Source organism: Hemiscyllium ocellatum, chromosome 30 (assembly GCF_020745735.1).
Source record: "Hemiscyllium ocellatum isolate sHemOce1 chromosome 30, sHemOce1.pat.X.cur, whole genome shotgun sequence".
NCBI lineage: Eukaryota > Metazoa > Chordata > Chondrichthyes > Orectolobiformes > Hemiscylliidae > Hemiscyllium > Hemiscyllium ocellatum.
In genome coordinates this window covers 37,726,202-37,745,819 of record NC_083430.1, presented here as the reverse complement: position 1 = coordinate 37,745,819, position 19,618 = coordinate 37,726,202, and the positions used below count along the sequence as shown (strand labels likewise).

Sequence of the window (19,618 nt, the reverse complement as noted above, 5' to 3'; positions counted from 1 at the left end):
TCTTGGTGTACTAAATATGGTGTTGGACTCCATAGGAAGATGTTGTGACTTTTCAACATGTACAGCGCAGTTTTATTATGAGACAACCTCTCACACATAAAAGTTTGAAAAATTGAGCCTTCTTTTTGGTTGACCCAGATTATAGGATGATATGATAAAGTGTTTAGAATCATGGAAGGGTGGGCGAGGCAAAGACAGTGCAGGTTACTTCTAGTTAAGGAATCTAGAACAAGAACTCATATTCAGAAAATTAAACATTAGCATTTTAGAACAGAGGCAGAAGAAACTTGTTTTTACACACTGTGGTATTCTTTTTCAAGATTAGGAATTGAGGCAGGAGCTCTGTCAACATTCAAGATTCAGTAAAATAGGTAGATTAACACTAGTAGAAGTAATTGTGATTAGATTCTTGTGTGGAGGGGAAATGTTGTCACTAACTGATTTGGTTGAATGACCTGTTTCTCTAGTGTCACTGATACATTTTTCTGTATTATGATAGTCATTATCAACATCTCACAATCTTTGACGTGAGTTTCCCCGTACAAATAGTGTGATTTTGCACACACCTTCACATCAGCTTGCGCAGCCCTGACATCTAATTTGTTGTAAAGTCTGAAATTTTGCAACTGCAAGTATGTACGTGGCATTTTCCTGTATCTCACACTCTTATTCGTGTATCTCTTACACTGGATGAAATCCATGCACAGGAAAAAAATCTTTCAATTTTGGTTCAGTCTATGTGAAGCACCTTGAGACATTAGAGGCAAAATGTAGAGTTTTTTTTCTGGATATAATTTGTGCTGCACCAGACCAAGGAACAATTGATGGAATATTATGTATTCAAAAATAGGTGAAAGGTTCCTTCATTGTACTATTGTTATCAAGATCTGGCCACACTGGCAAATCTATCCTTCAATGACCTAAATCAGAGGAAATTACAAACTGGGGCACTGGAGTCACAAGTAAATCCGAGCAATCAAGGATTGCAAAGTCTGTTTTAGAACTAGAAGAAATAGAATTAGAATTTATACTGTGTGGAAACAGGCCATTTGGCCCAACAAGTCCACACCAACCCTCCGAGGAGTATCCCACCCAGACTCATTCCCCGACCTTATTACTCTACATTTCCCGTAAGTAATGCACCTAACCAACATATGTGGGCAATTTAGCATGGCCAATTCACCTAACCTGCATATCTTTGGATTGTGGGAAGAAACCGGAGCACCCAGAGGAAACCCACGCAGACACAGGGGAGAATGTGCAAAATCCACACAGACAGTTGCCCGAGGCTGGAGTTGAACCTGGGTCCCTGTGAGCCACCATTTTGCACACTGTAAGACATTAGTGAACTAGCTGATGGCTTTCAAGCTTTCTCTTCCTATTTTTGTTGCATAAAGTGCAAATCTATTTGAACCAAGTTTCATAATCTGTAGTTATAAGATTGTGAACGGATGGCTTTTGTGAAGTTAACCATGTGTGTCAACCACTGACATAGCCATACCTTATAAAAGCTATTCCACCGGCTTCCAAAATTTCAGACTTTACTACAAACTAGATGTCGGGGCTGAGCAAGCTGATGTGAAGGTGTGTGCAAAGTCACACTATTCAAACAGGGAAATTCAGATTGACGTTTCATTTTTACGTCATTGTTTAAACAGCAGATGAATGATTGCTCATGATTTATGTAACCAGCAACAGAAAGCCCACAAAATAATTTATTGTTAAGAATAAAGCCTATAGCTAACCCATAGCCCAAAGCATAAAAGAGGCTGGATCTCAGTACCGTGAAAGATATGTTTTCTGATGAAAAGCAACAATTAGTCATCCTGAATGACTGACTGGAATTTTTTTTAATTCCTACAATTCAGAAGATGTTCTTACAGGAGTCTAATTCCCCTTTTTAAATGACTTTTGTTAGAAAAAAGTGGTCAAGTGCTCAAAAGATGATGTTGGCAAAAACATTGGCAAATCAATGTCCTGCTCCCAATTAACTGTCAACAGGGTCAAATTTGAAAGTAGTTTTAATAGCATAATGATCTATGTTCTCCCAGTCAATTCTATTACAAAATTACATTTATCCATTTTGAAATATAGCTTGGTGTAACCTGTGATAACGTGTTGTTTCCTGGCCTTCTTAGCAATGTGTAAAATGTCAGAGGAATGCACCAAAGCTCCGTTTTACTTTACAACAACAGATCTGAGTAACAGCCTCCTATTCTCTGGATCAGGAAGTGTGGGTTCAAACCTTACCTATACCCAGAGATGCATCGTACAATGGCTGGACAGGCTGATAAAAAATAATTTATAATCTCAATTGATTGTGTGTCTAATTCCTTCCCTGACCACTCTCCAATGGTTTTGGATTTTTATTTCAATTTCATCCATATCATATCCTGCAAATAACTTTATCCAACTTCTTATACATAGTAGAAATATCTGCAGGCACTTCAGAATGCAATTGTACAAGTTTGTGAAACTGACAGCACACTCCTTTTCACTGAGCTCCAGAAGGAAACGTTAGGACTTGTTGGTTACAGAGATGGGTGTTCAGGGGCATCTCAAAAAAGAAAGGAGAGGAGGAAGGATTGAGAGAAGGAATTCCAGAGATATGGCCCTTGTAGCTAAAGGCATGGACAATTATAATTGGAAGTCAGAGCTGGAGTATCAGAGAGATCTTTGGCGGCTGGAGAAAACTTCAGAAGAAGAAAGTAGCGAGAGAATTGAAAACAAGGATGGGAACTAATATATATATACCAGTTGGGAGAAATGTTGGCAAGTGAACACTAGATGAAGATGGTTATTTGAGCAAGTTCGCAGGCAGCAGAGTTTGTTCGAATTTATGGAGGGTGGACGATAGGGAAACCAGCAAGGTTTGTTGGAGCGGAGGAGGTTGAGATGCAACCTGATAGAAATGTATAAAATAATGAGCGGTATAGATAGGGTTAATGGTAGTTGCCTTTTCTTTAGGATTGGGGGATTTCAAATTAAGGAGTACATTTTTTAGGTGTGAGGAGAGAGATTTAAAAAAGATGAGAGAGGCAAATTTTCTTTACACTGAGCGTGGTTCGCATGTGGAATGAGCTTCCTGAGGAAATGGTGGATGTGGCTACAATTATAATATTTTTTAAAACTTCTGGATAGATACATGAACAGGAAAGTTTGGAGGGATATGGAGCAGGAGCAGGCAAATGGGATTAGTTTAGTTTGGGATTATGTTTGGTATGGACAGGTTGGAGGGGAGGGTGTGTTTCTGTGGTGTATGATTCTATGCCAGCCAGTTGGGAGTGTCTGACTTTTGGCTTCCTGCTACACTTTACAATTTTTTTTCTGGCTTCAACAATATGGCAGGCAGCATTCATCCACTATGTAAGCACGTCATCCAGTAGGTACCTTTTTTACTCACTCATGGAATGTGGGCATCGCTGGCCAGGCCAGGATTTACTGCCCATCTATATTTGCCCTTACTAAGGTGGTGGTGAGCTCCTTCTTGAACTGCTGCAGTGCTATAAGTAGACCCACAATGCTCTGAGGGAGGGAATTCCAGCAACACTGAATGAATGGCAATATATTTCCAAGTCAGGATGGTGACTGGCTTGAAGGGAATTTGCAGGTGTCCCCATGTATCTGCTGCCTTCGTCCTTCTAGGTGGAAGTGGTCATGGACTTGGCAGTTGCTGTCAAAGGATATTTCATGAATTTCTGTAGTCCATCTTGTAGATGGTACTATTGAGCACTGGTGGTGGAGGAAGTGGATGTTTGTAAATGTGGTGCCAGTCAAAAGGTCTACTTTATCCTAGATGGTGTCAAGCTTCTTGAGTCTTTTTGGAGCTGCATCTATCCAGCTATATCAGCAATATTCCATCACACTCCCAACTTGTGCTTTGTAGATTGTGGACAGGCTTTGGGGAGTCAGGAGATGAGTTATTTGTAGTAGGATTCCTAGCATCTGACCTGCTGTTGTAGCCACTGCATTTATAATCAAAGACCAGTTCAGTTTCTGGACACTGGTAACCCCTAGAATTTTGATAGTGGAGTATTCAGTGATGACAATACCATTGAATGTCAAGGGAGGATGATTATATTCTCTCTCTTGCTGCTGATGCACTTCTGTGACATGAATGTTACTTCTCTTTTTTCAGCAGAAGCCTGATATTACCCAGGTCTTGCTGCAATTTGCCATGGACTGTTTCACTATTTGAGGAGTGATGAATGGTGTTGAATATTGTGCAATCAGTGGTGAACATCTCCCGTTCTGACCTTATGATGGTGGGATGGTCATTGATGAAGCAGCTGAAGATAGTTAAGCCTGGGAAACCCATTTTCTACTGAAAATGGATGCAGTGCTATAATATACAAGCCAAACAGTCACAACCAGTGAAATTTAATAAGAGCACTATTTATAAAGCAATTGATCTCATCAGCAGAATCAATAATAAATGTTTGATTTCAGTCTCTTACCTTTGGTTTTTACTTGTTCAACTTCACCTGAAAATCTTTGATCAGTGAAACCTTTTATTTTGCCAAGACCCACATGGCTGTCACTGGAGTGTGAAAGTTACAATGCTTGTGTACAGTCCCAGTGTTGAAGTAAAAATTCAATTTGGGCAGAAATATATTGTCAGTAGTATTGCATTATCTGTTTAATATATTCTCCACCTATTGCAATGAAGGGCAACATATCATTTGCCTTCCAAACCACTTGTTGCATCCACAAGCTTGTTTTGACATACAAAGACAGAATGTCCCTTTGTCCACCATTATTTCTCATCTATCACCATGTAAATAATACTCTGCTATTTTGTCTTTACCACCAAAACTGCTGATAGTTTCACATTTATACATGTTTTACTCCATTTTCCATGTACTTGCCCACACACTCAACCTGTCTAATTACTTTGAAGCCTCTTTACATACTCCTTACCACTCACAAGCCCATCTCTTTTTGTGCGTCAACAAACTTTAAGAATATTATCTATGATTTTCCTCATCCAAATCATTGATATATACTGTGAGTAGCTAGAATCTAAGCTTTAATCCTCTCCAGTCACTGCCTTCTGCTCTGAAAACAACTCATTTATTCTTGTTCATTGTTTTTTGTCTACTAACAAATTCTAAATCCATTCCAATATGTTACTCAAATCCCATGTGCTTTGATTTTGTCCACTAACCCTAAGGTGGAACCTTTTCTAAAGTCTTCTGAAAATTCAAATACAAAACTTATTCTCCTTTACCTATTCTCGTAATTACGTATTCAAAAAATTCCAGAAGCTTTATCAAGCATGATTTCCCAATCATAAATCCATAAAGAATTTGTATAACCCAATTTTTGTTTCTAATTGCAGCGTTATCACATCTTTTAGTTTTATGGCTAATGTGGTTTGCCCAGTCTGTGTCGATTTAAAATAATACATGACTACTGTTAAATTGAAAACCTTACACCACAAAATCTAAAAGTGATTAAAAATGAAACTGAACTCTGGATTCTGCCAATGGTACTCTATTCTGAGTTCCCAATTAATGAGTCACTTATTAAAGGGAAAAGGTTTACGCAAAGTCAGTTTGTCTGTTACACAATTACACCAGGATGAGTCAGCTCTTTTCCTGTGTCTATTCCATTACTAAGTGTCTAATTGTCTTTGTGATTAGTTAACTGCTTATCCCTTGGTCAAGAGAGAATCCCTGAAAGTTGATTCCGCTGTCTGGTGTATTTAGAGCTGTCAAACTTGTCTGAGCAGACTCTGAGTTTTCATTACCTGGTCTCCTCCCTCACATTCCTGGTGAAGGGCTTATGCCTGAAATGTCGACTTTCCTGCTCCTCGGATGCTGCCTGTCCTGCTGTGCTTTTCCAGCACCACATTTGTTTGACTCCTCCCTCAAACTCACTGACCCACATTCCCCCACCATTCACTGATTGACCTGGCCACCTCAATGGCATCTCATCTTCATCTGACTAATCTGAAAGCAAGCACTGCAATATTTTTCCAGATCATTACTTCTAATATCTTGTGATATTTACTACCTCTACCAGTATGGGATACAAATAAGAGATGTTTGAAGTAGTTTGGTGCCACAAATCCTTCTTTGTTTTTGCCTTGTCTAATGATGACTGGTAGATGATACAACATTAGGGGGGAGGAGAACATACTCTACACCGTCCTCATCCTGATGACCATCTTTGCGAGTCAAGATGTATGTAGATGCTTGGCATGCAAACGCCAAGTGTCACTACATACTGAGGTTCTACCTCTCCCTGGTGTTGCAAAGGGTGCGATGGTCTCGTTGTTGTGGAATGCTCCAAGTAGCTGAACCATTCTGTATCACCTGTCCTTCATGGAGAAATTTGCAAACAAACATATCTTTGACCACCACTCCATCAGGAAGTGGTCAGCACATAGTGTTCTCAAGGCTCTGAGGAAAAGGAGACAGTGGATCCTATCAAGTTCTTCTCTGAGTAGACTGTCAAAGTCATTGGCAGAAAGCCTCATCACCAGAACTTCTAACAAGCACCAAGATATCACTCGGCTGGTGGTGAGAAGAGCACTATCTGTGAGATCTATCACATACACCCGGACTCTCTGCACCACGGCGCTCTGCCCTCGAAGTGATTGCTGGGGGAAGGGAGTGGAGATGTGGGTTGTTGAGACAGTCACACCTCTCCTACCGGAATGTACCTTTGCAAAAGAAGTCTGGAGAAAGTTGTAATCCTTCTTGCTGAGCTTCATCCTGAGCAGCTCTGTGACATGGGGCTCTATACTCAATGGGCTATACGCCGGGATACACATCGAGACAGATGTCAACTGCGCCTGGAGAACCGTCCACTTGGTGAGAGAAACTCTTTGGTCTTCCCAAAACCTGTTGGTATCCCAAAGTAAGGAGTTGACCTTGACTAAGTGTTGCAGACTGGCACATTCCAAGGTTCAGGACTACTTGCTGAGGGACGCAGTAAAGCTTGGGGCAGCTGCTGCCAAGGCACAGTGGGGAAAGACCACTGTCTAAGGTCTTTCTGCCAAAGTTAAGATTAGATTAGATTAGATTCCCTACAGTGTGGAAACAGGCCCTTCAGCCCAACCAGTCCACACCGACCCTTCAAAGATTAACCCACCCAGACCCATTTCCCTCTGACTAATGCACCTAACACTATGGGCAATTTAGCATGGCCAATTCATCTGACCTGCACATCTTTATGACTGTGGGAGGAAACCAGAGCACCCTGCGGAAGCCCACGCAGCCACTGGGAGAATGTGCAAACTTCACACAGACAGTCGCTCGAGGTTGGAATCAAACCTGGGAGCTTGGTGCTGTGAGGCAGCAGTGCTAATGACTGAGCCACCATGCCACCCTCTGGAATCTGTTCTGTTATCAGACACTTTGAACCTCACATGCATGTAAATATAGTCTTGCACAAGTAAGGGATGCCTTTGCTATGTTTACTGGCTGGACTCAAACTCCAACCTTTGTTTCTTCATATGCTGCTGTACAAAACCAAACTACATTAGTGACTATGGATGTATATAAAGTTACTTTTAGAAATAAAGTATAATTTTTCCAGCTAAAAGAAAATACATCACAGAGTATCTCCAGAAGAGGCATTGTTCTGAAATAACAAGCATGCTTATTGCATGACAACCCATATGGTTAGTCATAATTACATTAGAGAGCTGATACAGATACATCTGTTCCCTCTAAAAACTGGAGTAAAACTCTCTCCCTCCACATACAGACTGAATGCAACATCAATAGAATGGATGGAGTCAGTGGAACACCAACATTAACCCTTTAGAACCACCAACAAGAATGTGTCTATTTCTGCCTTAGGCAGAGAGTTCCAGAGACTCATGGCCTTCAGGCCAATAAATTATACTTCAGCCAAACAGTAGAAAATAGTGTTTGTGTTTTGACAAAAAAAATGGCTGCTTCCCCTTGTAGAAGAGTCTAGGACTCAAGGGTGTACTTCAGAATAAGGGGTCACCCATTTTAAAACAGAGAGGAGGGGGAATTTCTTCTCTGAGGGCTGTTGAAGGTGGGTCATTAAGGATATTCATGGCTAAGATTTTTACTTAGTCAGTGAGTCGAAGGTTACAGGGTAAAGGCAGGAAAATAAAGTTGAGCCATGTTCTCCTAGAATAGCTGAGCACCTGAGGGGCTGAATGGCCTACTTCAACTCCAACATCTTATGATCCTATTACTTTCGAGAATGAACATTGATTGAATGCTTCTTGCCTGTCTGTTGAAATATTTATTTTGATGAATCAACCAAAGTTTTCAATATTTTTAATGCAATTATGAGTCTTCTCCCTGTTTGCTTTCAGTGGTAAGCTGGACTCTTTTATCTTCCTTCCTTTGAGTGTCCAAGACAATTCTGGAAAATTCCTAGCCCAGAATGTAGAACTGAATAAAGCAGAAAAATCCCATTTTCTGCATCAAGAATTATGTATAATTTTGTGGAAGATGGAGGAAAGGTAATTTCAGAAGTCCTAGGATTAGGGTTGGCGATATTGACCAAAGCTGCGCAACTTCGGTTCGCCTAAAGACTATATCAAATACAGTTGCTGGACACCTTTACTTCAGCCTTTAGTAATATGGAGGACAGTGTTTTGGCATGGAATGTCTACATATGTGCCAGCCACCATATTAGGTGGCCATTTTAAGCCTGTCAAGTGGATGCAGATTCCAAGTTCTGAGATCCTGATTCTCTTGAGAAGGAGACAGAATGTTGAGTGCAGAAAAATAGAGTGAAAGAAATGATGAACAAAATAAGGGTTTAGGATAAATCAAAGCACAAATATTTATTGTTTTGCTGAAGTGTAATGTATGCTGTTGAGGATTGTGAATCTTTAAAACTCTCTTCCTGAAAACACAATGAAAGAAGAGTTTTGGAATATTTTAAGCCAGAGGTAGACGGATTCTTGTTAAGCAAGGGGCTATAAAGGTATCAGGATCGATCAGGGTAGGTGAGAATGTGGATTTGAGGTTACAATCAGATCAAAGGGCTGAATGGCCTATTTGTACCCCTGATTTGTATGCTCGAATGTTAACTATTACTTGCTGACATCTTGGGCCTGATTCTGAATTGGTCTATGTGCTTGGGTTTTGAATCAGTTAAAATCTCACTTATTGATTAAAACAAATTATAAAATGGCACAGCATAGAAAAAGGCCATTCAGCCCATCATTCTGGCACCTGCTTTTTTATGCAACTATTCAATCACCCCTACAGCACCTGTTAGCCTTTTATTTCGTCCTCTCTTTTCATGTATTATAGTTCCAAAAGTTATTTCTAAATCTGCTTCCAATGGCATTTAAGGCAATGCATTCCAGATCATAACTAGAAAATTTCTCTTCGGCCATCTCAGATATTGGGACCACAGTCACCCCTGGATATGTTCCATTTATTGTAAATTTGTGCTGCTTTACTCCTGATCCTTCTGCCAATTGTAGCAGTTTGTCCCAATTTACCTTCTCAAAATTCTTCATGATGTTGGTTACCTTTATTAAATCTTCCTTTAACTTTACTTCCATGGATGACAATTTCAGCTTCTCTAGTCTCTGCGCATACCGGAATCTCCAGGTTCCTGGTGATATTCTGCTACATCTCCCTTACACCCTCTTCCTAAAGTGTGCTGCCCATGATTGAACACACTGCTCATGCAAAGGCCTATCCAGTGATCTACAAAGGTTTAGCATAACTTATTTGCTTTCACCTCTATACTTCTATATAAAGGCTAAAGTAGCCTTCCTTCAGCAACCAAATTGTATCCCTAATCAATGGGAAAAATAGCTCCTGGCAGCTTCCCACTTATCACAAAAGCAATTACTCGCTGTTATCGCTTTGCTATCCTCTCAGTGTGGAAACATTTCTGTAATTACAATTATTCCTTGAATGTGCCTGTTTCTGGAAGTTTACTCACACCCAAACAGGTGCCTGCCTTTCAGCCTCAGATAGATGGCGCTGTCTTTGCTGGTCTATTGGAAAAAGAGGTTACAGCACCTGATTAGCATTTATTCGATGCTGCTGGAAGGGTTATTCTCTGCTAAACGTCATCCACTTCAGAGTCCTGGTTGAAAATGTGTTGCTGGTTAAAGCACAGCAGGTCAGGCAGCATCCAAGGAATAGGAAATTCGACGTTTCGGGCATAAGCCCACTTCAGAGTCCTGCCAGGCCCCTGCATCTTCGGGACAGCACTGTCAGCCCTGGCTCTATCGGTCACCCTGCAAAGCCCATATTTATCCATGATTGAAGCTCCTTCCAGATTGTCTTTCATGAGTGGAGGGCAGTTGAAGAGAAGGGCAACTGACTGGGCTCCTCCTGGGTTTTCTCACAACAGACTAAGCACAGGGCTGTCAAATTTATCCAGGATGAGATATAAGTAGATCCTGGTGGCCTGCTGGATCTGGAGAGAGGTGCAAAGTAGGTGGCTCAGATGCTGAAAAGCCAAAATGCCATGAACACATTGGACTTAACCAAACCTACATCAATGAACATGGTTTGTATTCCCTGGAGCTGAGCAGGTCGAGGGTGGGGCATTATCATAAAATTAGAGTTCAGCCATTCAGATGTGACATCAGGAAGCATTTCAAACCACTGAAAAGTTATGGTGCAAAAGCAGACCATTCAGCCCATCTGTTTCTGTGTTGGCTGAATAAACCAGCCGATCATTCTCATTCCACTTTCCAGGAGTTGATTCTGATCTTGCAGGTTACAACACTTCACTTCAGGTGCAGATTCAGGCTCCTTTTAAATGACTTGAGGGTTTTCAGCCACAACCACTAAAGTGGGCAGCACATCCCAGACACCCACCATTCCCGAGACACCGACCATCCCCCGAGACACCGACCATCCCCCGAGACACCGACCATCCCCGAGAAGAACAGGATTTTCCTCCTGTCTCCTCTAATCCTTCTATCAATTGGCTAAATTTGAACCTCCTGGTAATTGATCTGTTAGGGGGAACAGATCCTCCCTGTCAACTTGATCCAAGCTCCAATTATTTTGTCCTCCTCAATTCACTCACCTCTTGGCCTCCTCTGTTGTAAGGTAAACAACACTAGAGTCATGTAGATATGTATATCTGTATATGCATGTAAACCCTTTGGTCCAACTTGTCCATGCTGACCAGATATCCTAAATTAATCTAGTCCTATTTGCCAACACTTGGCCTATATCCCTCTAACCCCTGCCTAATCATATATCGATCCAGATGCCTTTTAAATGTTGTAATTGTACCAGCCTCCACCACTTCCTCTGGCAACTCATTCCATACACCTAGATTGAATTTTCTTTGCCCAATTAAACAATTCATTGATGTCTTCCTGCAGTTGACAGCTACTCTCTTCACTAACAGCTACCCAGCCAGTTTTATGTTGTCTGCAAGTTTCCCAACCATGCCCATCACAACTGCTTCAACCAAAGGATCGTGGAAATCTGGAAATGCAAGCAAGTGCTGCATCTGTTCACACCACCCAATGAAAGAGCAGCACTCCAAAAGCTTCTGACACTGTTTAAGTCTACAATTAGCTCCTATCACAAAGCCTGAGAAGGTGTTAATGCAGAGTGAGTGTTGGTTCAAATAAAAGCTCGCATGTGTAAAGTAACTGTCATGAACTTAGTATATTGCAAAGTGCTTTCAAGCCAATGAAATACTTTTGAAGATATAATCATAGGGGAAGATTGATGCTTTGGTGTTGAATTGAATTGAATTGAATTGAATTTATTGTCACGTGTACCAAGGCACAGTGAAAAGCTTTGTCTTGTGAGCAATACAGGCAGATCACAGAGTTAAGTAGCATAGATCAGTAAATAATAGTAAACAGCAGCAAAACCAAAAACACAGGTACAGGCGAACATTAAGAGTTTGTGAGTCCATTCAGCTCCCTCAGTTCTGCACCAGTAAAGTCAGTTAGATTTTTCTCTGCTCAAATGAGTCCCTGAAATGAAAGTGCTAGCCAATGAACACCTCCAACATTTAACATGCTTGCCTACATTTTTCCTTTCAGCTGCTGGATAACCTATGGTTTCCTTTTTGTGTTCTTTTGATAGTCTGACTGTAAGACTGTAGGGTGAGTACATTAAGAGTCTTAGAGAATTGGGTGATCATGGCATTTCTAACCAGTGGCCTTTTCCTTCCTACTTGCAGGTGATTGGAGTAATTAGCAGGGAATATATCCCCCAAGGGACACGTTTCGGGCCATTGGTTGGGGATATCTACACCAAAGACAATGTCCCAAAGAACATAAGCCGAAAATATTTCTGGAGGGTAAGTTAGTTAAGGCCCATGACTGAAACTGAAAGCCCAACTTACCTTTGTCCCCACAACAGGAATGTGATGATGGTTGGATAATCAGCCTGGTTTTGTTGCTTAAATATGAGCCAGCATCCAGGAAGAGCTCTCTGCCTCTTCATAACAGTTCTGTGAAATCTGTTCCTTCACTTGAGGGAGAGCAGACAGACCCTCGGTTTAATATCTCATGCCAAATACAGCACATCTGACATCGCAGCACACCCTCCAGACAGGTACTGGGCTCTGAGCTTGGATTAGGTGCTCAAAGCCCTGGAGTTGGAGTTGAGATCCATGATGTTCTGATTCAGAAGCTATGGACTATGATATAATAACGCTGTTACAGATGGACCCAAAAAACTGACAGCATATTCTTTAGGCAAATGAGTTACTGGCAGAAGATGTGATACACTGCCCCTGGATGAGGTACTGTTCGTGTTGATCAGTTTTGAGCTCTTAAACAAACACTATTAGCTCTGAAAGCATTGAAGATGATTCCTGGGATCAGTCATTTTCAGTTTTGATGAGTTCTTCAGGAAATTGAGATTACTGTCTTTGGCAAGAAGGTGAGATGAGCTGTTTGAGGTTTTGTGGTTCTGGAGGATTCTGACCAGGCTGATCTGGGCAGATTTTACAGTATGGCAAAAGTTCAAATCTTGGGGTTACTGCTTAAAAATGAGGAAGTTAGAAATAAGAAAGAAAGCGAGAGGAAAATTTTCATTCAAAGTGAGTTGTGGAATTAATTATCAGGGAAGGACATTCAGTGTAAATATGAGTGGATCTGCCCCTTGTGAGAGAATGGATCGGGGGGATTTGGTAAGAAGAGTAGAGTGGGTCAGACATTGTCAGCTCAGAGATGGTGAATTGAAATGTATGCCAAAGGCAAAGCAGACATTGCAGGCTGGGCTGGCATTTTCCAGCTGGACCCTGAATCTAATTGTGCAGCACCAAGCTCCAGTGCTCCTTATAAACAGTCACTGGGTCAGGTCGGTATCAGCCTTACACAATTGTAGGGATTATGCCCTTTTCCTTTTCGCTGGAGGTGCATCAGGCTATCTGAGACCTCTTCCCAGGCATTGTAGCTCAAGTCAATCGACAAGGAGCCTGACAACTTCTATCCACTCTTGCTCCATAATAATTGTCCTTGGTTGGTCATGGCTTTATCTGTTTACATTGGGCATCAACTCAGATGAGCAGCAGTACATCAATCTGCAGTCCTTCAATAACTCACTGATATTAGTAATGGCACATGGATATAAAGTATAGAGGAAAGTGGTTGCCAATATTGACAGGAATAAATGATGGACAATCAAATATCGAGCCTCTGGCTACATTTGACATGAGTTCCCTGACAAATTGGGTTTCAGTTTTAGTCCTCTGGTGGATCCTGGAAAATCTCTCTGCTGGCGGCCCCCAGCAGTCACCTTAAAGCTTTAATGGGAAAATAGGAACAGATTAACAGGGTGGGATGAAGGAGCAAGAGATGCAGCGAGAATGGGAGGAGGGTGGGATTAATCTGATGGGGTCTGACTGTGATTAATTAAATTCTTTGAGGTTTCATCACCTGACTTGCTTCCAGCCACTAATAAGTTAACATCGCCACCTTGGAGATGCACTGCCTTCCAATGCCAATTGAAAAGCAATTGGTTGATGCTTGTCTGTCAGTCAACGTTTTAAATCTGGAAAAGGGAAATGTTCAAAGAAGATGCCCTATAAATATTTTCGAAGACTACATGCAGCAATGTCCTAGAGATAGATCTTAAATTCCCGGAAGATTGGCATTCCTTCTTAATGAGCCTGTTGACCTCCCTCGGTAGTCTGTGGATAATGAGCGTGAGGCAACAGGAGAAATGTGATAGACTGAGAGTTCTGAGCATCGACAGATTGCAGGTGTCTCTCCCCTCCCCCCCCCCCCACCCCTTGTAGGAATCTTCCGTGGAACTGGATTGCATGCAGATGTTTACGTAGCTCAGCATCTCAGTTTGGAATTGTGATGGATTGCAAGGCAGCGCCCTAATGAGATCAACAAACTGAAAGCAGGCTGGTTGGGGGCGGGGGCAGAGGTACTTTTTCAAGTTTCACTACATTAAGCTTGAGAGGTTGAGAACAGTGCAATTCGCACCCACTGCACCTCCAGCATCCTGTAGGATAGGAAGATGCACAGACGTACATACACCCTCACCGGCTGTCTCTCATGTCTGACTCAGTTTTATTTCGAATTTGTGTCAGTTCCTCTTCAGCAAGACATGCCCTTCTTGCAGACAATTTTGATCGGGCAACGATTACTGATCTTGCCGGGATCCTCGTTTTCTATGGAGACTGGGAAAGTTGCAATTTTTCCTTTTAGAATAGAGCGTTAGGGGGAGATCTACCAAATGTATTCAAAATGATAGAGGGTTAGGATAGAGCAGGTGGGGACAACTGGTTGTGTGGCAAGTGGTTTGGCGAACAGAGGACACGGCTTTAAAACAATCGGCAATATCGAGGAGACAAGAGGAGAGGTGTCTTCATGCATGAAATTATTAACAAACTAAGGTTGAATTTATACAAGAACTTTCAAAAGTTGGCTGGGCATATGCTGGAAAAGATTAATATTGTTGATAAGAGTTATTGGGGGAGGCGGCGGTAGGGGACCACGCTGGGCTGTGGCAGTTCATTGGTAAACTCATTCAAAGGGCCAGTAACTGCCAACGTGGCGAATGGCCTCCTCTCTACTGTAAGATCCTAATTATGAGGTGACTATGATCCAACTCATTCAGACTTCGGTTTCACTGCCCTCTGGTGGATACACTGGGGATTATCGTGAAAGGCACCATTCTTTATTCAGGCGAAAAGTGAGGACTGCAGATGCTGGAGATCAGAGTCGAGAGTGTGTTGCTGGAAAAGCGCAGCAGGTCAGGCAGCATCCGAGGAGCAGGAATATGGACGTTTCTGATGAAGGGATTTTGCCTCGGAAGGTCGATTCTCCTGCTCCTCGGATGCTGCTTGAACTGCTGTGCTTTTCCAGCGCCACATTCTCGGCCTTTCTTTATCTGTCAATCTAATCTCTCTCCTGTATTTCATTGTTAAAAACGTATTCCACAAACCTCGGGGCTTTTCTTCCATCTTTGACCGCCCCACCCTGTTACCACATCCTTCTTTCCTCCTGTGCCCATTTGTCGCTATGTTTTCTCAACGAGATTTCTGGAAATACACTCTATCATTCTTTACTCTTGTTTTCAGTGTTTTGTGCTGCTTTTTAATAATTGCTTTGTGAACATTTCTTATTCCCTCATAACTTGTTGCTCTGTTGTTGCCTTCCTGAATGCGGGATCTGATTGGAAAGGGGACCCCAATATAACAAGATGCCCCCCCCCACCTCAAACACACAGTAAATGTTTAACCCCCTCCCCTCCCCGCTGTTAGAAATGTCTGGCCCTGGTTAATGTGCACCGCTCGCATCCAATTCCTCTCCATCCTAACGGAAGTGTTGTTGCATGTATCTTGTGCTACTGAGAGCATCACTGAGGAAAATCCACACGGGCCCGTTAAGGGTTTGTACAATAACGTGACTGACGGTTTTAGTATTGATCCACACAGTTAGGATTCAGGCGCTGGGAAACATCACCTCTTGTCGTTGTGCTGCTCATTTTATCCCAAATTCTCTCCCTTTCACTCCTTGCCCTTCGCTCCCCCCTGCGCCCTTCTGTTGTGCAGTCCCTGTAATCCCATCTGCCAAGTCACTATGGTGAGTGCTGGCAAGCTATTTGGCTGCGGGAGGCTTCACATTCATAAGTCCCGATCATATTCTCACCGTGGTGTAAAGCAGGTGCGTGAGAGAAATAAAACGTCAGCGGCCAACAGCATCCTGTGATATTCCACAGGAACTGAGCGGAAGCACCGTGACCCCCCAGGGAATATTCTCATGTGTTTAGCTGCCGTTTTCGGAATGAACTCAATGCAGTACAGTCCATTTACAAAAAAACAATTCTGGTGACGTCTGTGCCGGGAATAATCTCGAAATTGCTACCTTGTCATTGAGGGAAGCAAGTTACGGTTTTGCTTCGACAATATGAAACTTCAATGCAATAATAATAACAATCAGTTTGGATTGGTTTTGTTGTGAGTAGGACGGTATAATTGGGATAGGTGCTGTCCAGGCCTCAATGCTGACTCACTGGGTATCACGGGACCGACAGATTCCAATATCTCACTAAGTGTGGCGTCCCCTTGGCTTCTGAGCTTTGTATTTCTCTTGTTGTTCTTTGCAATTGTTGATGGTCCTCATTTTCCAAACAGACGCTGTTAGGGGTAATTCCTGCATCTTCCCATCCTTTGAGAATGTATGTCACACAATCAGGTCCACAAGCTTGCAGAGTGGGGGGGGGGGGGGGGGGGGGGGGCGGAATAGCTTCTTTATTTAAAGGGGAAGGCAACTTGAAGATGATCTGCAGTTATTGATCATCATTATTGGGAACTGCAGCCATTGATCATCATTATTGGGAACTACAGTTATTTAGATCAGTCTGTGTGTACACACTTGGGGGCAGGTGGGACTTGAAACTGGAACTACACTACAACAAGGTCCACTTCCCTTAGATCTGGAGGGGAGACACGTCCTCAGTGATGTGTAGCACACTTGATGCCTTACTCCTGAACAGATTTATAGCGAGGCCCTGGTGGTGCGATTTGCAATCATTGGTCAGTTCATAGCATGTCATTTGAGAGATGGGGTTTGTCAGAGGAACTTGTTGGTGACTTTCTGTATTTTGATCCAAAGAATGTCTTCCTGACTCAGGAAGCTTGCTCCTTGCCAGACACCTCAGGTGGAAAACAGGCACAAGGTGGGTTGAACAGCTCATCCTGCAGTGATTAGTGCAGTATTTCAGATCCAGCCCCCTGTGCTCACTCTGAGTCTCTGGGAAGCTTTGCAGGATGCTTTATGAGCCCAGTAATGAACACTGTACTAGCTGGATCTGACACATGCATCTTTTAATCTTTACACAAGTTTTGTAGATAGTGGATGTGCCTTATGTAACATGGAGTCATCCAGGAGGCCATGGCTAAAGACTTTGGTTCATTGTCTGAGGTACGTTAGGGTGATTCTAGTCCCAGTCAGTGTTCCAAAGGATTTCGTGGGCCATAGTCTTTGGGTGGACAAAGGAGGGTTATGGATTGGAAATCCGACGTGATTCCTAGCCTAGATTGTCAATCAGTTATCCACAAAGCCCGATCTCACATGGAAAGTCAGGATGGGATAGCCACCCGGCTCAAACAAGTTTTCAGTACTCAGCGTGAAGGCTCAGGGAACATTAGGACACTGCATTCCTCCCATTTCAGGGACAGTTTCGTTATTCCATTGATGTGCATACATTCAGAAGCTTCGGCTGTGGAATTCCCTCCACACACTTTTTAGGTACGCATTAAAGCTTACATTGTTTGACCAAGCAACTTGTTGCTTGTCCAGCTATCCCCTTACACACTTCAGTGCTAAATATCGGTTGATAATTCCTCCCATCATGCCTTTGAATGTTTTACTATGGGAAAGGTACTATATTATTGCTGGTTGTTGTAATGAAAGTCAGTATCAGTAGAATTGTATTCCATTCCTTTACAAATAAGAAGAGGACCCTTTGGGCAAGTAATAATAGATAGAAATCTGTATTGTTGTGAGGTGATCACTTTCAGTATTATATAAGCATTCCAAATAGAGAAAAAAAAAGTTATGGAGCACATCACGTTGAAATTAATTTGAACACAAACCAGCTTCTACCTGGGACAATGAGGTATGTCAGCGATACTGTATCCGGTGACAGTCAGTGAAGGTACGACAGTGTGGGACAGTCATTATATCCCAGTGAGAGTGAGTGTCTGTGGAACTGTACCCAGGGGAGGGTCAGTGTCTGTGGAACTGTGCCCAGGGGAGGGTCAGTGTCTGTGGAACTATACCCCAGTGAGAGTGAGTGTCTGTGGAACTGTAGCCAGGGGAGGGTCAGTGTCTGTGGAACTATACCCCAGTGAGAGTGAGTGTCTGTGGAACTGTACCCAGGGGAGGGTCAGTGTCTGTGGAACTGTACCCAGGGGAGGGTCAGCGTCTGTGGAATTTTACCCAGGGAAGGGTCAGTGTCTGTAGAACTGTACCCAAGGGAGAGTCAGTGTCTGTCTAAGTTTATCCCAGTGAGAGTGAGTGTCTGTGGAATTGTACCCAAGGGAGGGTCAGTGTCTGTGGAATTGTACCCAGGGGAGGGTCAGTGTCTGTGGAACTGCACCCAGGGGAGAGTCAGTGTCTGTGGAATTGTACCCAAGGGAGGGTCAGTGTCTGTGGAACTGTACCCAGGGGAGGGTCAGTGTCTGTGGAGCTGTACCCAGGGGAGGGTCAGTGTCTGTGGAATTTTACCCAGGGGAGGGTCAGTGTCTGTGGAGCTGTACCCAGGGGAGGGTCAGTGTCTGTGGAATTGTACCCAGGGGAGGGTCAGTGTCTGCGGGAACTGTGTCCAGGTGAGTGTGCCACTGTAGGTTTGGGAGAAGAAAACCTGGAAGAGGAAGAGGCACCAGTTTTGGAGTTCCGACTCGCCGTCGCCTGATTTGAAAATGAAGGGAATGAGCTGGGTGCTACACAAATCTCGGGAACATTCTGAGTACTCGAAGGCAGCTCTGAGTTTTCCACCTGGTCTGTGATCCGCAACATCTTCCTGCACAGCTCCCTGCAACTGATAGAATGCTTTCGAAAAAAAACCCAGTAAAGATTCGTGTGTGGGAGAGTGGGGAGTGAGGGGGTTCCAGTGTGAGTCTCTCCTGCAAGTTTGTCCATTTCCGAGTACAGCTGGCAAAAAGGCGCAGGGCTCAGAGAGATCCCATCGGTATGTGTGCAGTGATTCCCAGCTCCACCAAAAAAAACCCCTGGCCTAGCGCCATCCAGCAATTCCCAAACACACACAAATTACAGCAGCATTTCTAATGTGACTGTTACTTCCGGCTCTGGAAAGCTTGTACTTTCTCTGGCCATGTTAACAAGAACTGGATGTTGTTGTGAAAATGAAATGCCCTGGGGCTTGGGGGAAAAGTTTTGTGAAAACTCGCGGTGAGAGAGGGAGCGAGAGCGAAATGGGCAGATACACTCGCACAGGAAGATCCAACCCTCCGAAACATGATGTCACTCAATGAGCTCACTGTTACCATGTGACAGCTGTCATAAATAGCTCAGTTATCATGACTTTGTGTTAGCTTCATTACAAGTCTGCAAACTATTACTGACTGACAACAGGGAGGGCTGCATTTCTTAGATACTGACTGAAGCGAGGAGGCTGTGCTGCTGCTGTTGGGGTTTTACATGGAGCAGGTTAATTTACCGATCAAACATCAACAT

The 19,618-nt window shown here is 43.0% G+C and overlaps 1 protein-coding gene across 2 annotated transcripts in view; it reads left to right on the top strand.

Moving 5' to 3' along the window:
• Window positions 1-19,618, top strand: part of LOC132829901 (PR domain zinc finger protein 1-like) — a 55,421-nt gene that overhangs the window by 16,012 nt on the left and 19,791 nt on the right. Inside the window, exon 2 of one of the 2 annotated variants that reach the window (XM_060847308.1) lies at window positions 12,133-12,252. In XM_060847308.1, the coding sequence (XP_060703291.1) occupies window positions 12,133-12,252 (120 nt within the window). Of the gene's footprint in view, window positions 1-12,132; window positions 12,253-19,488; window positions 19,592-19,618 lie in introns of those variants that run through there. The other variant, XM_060847309.1, reaches the window with a different exon arrangement.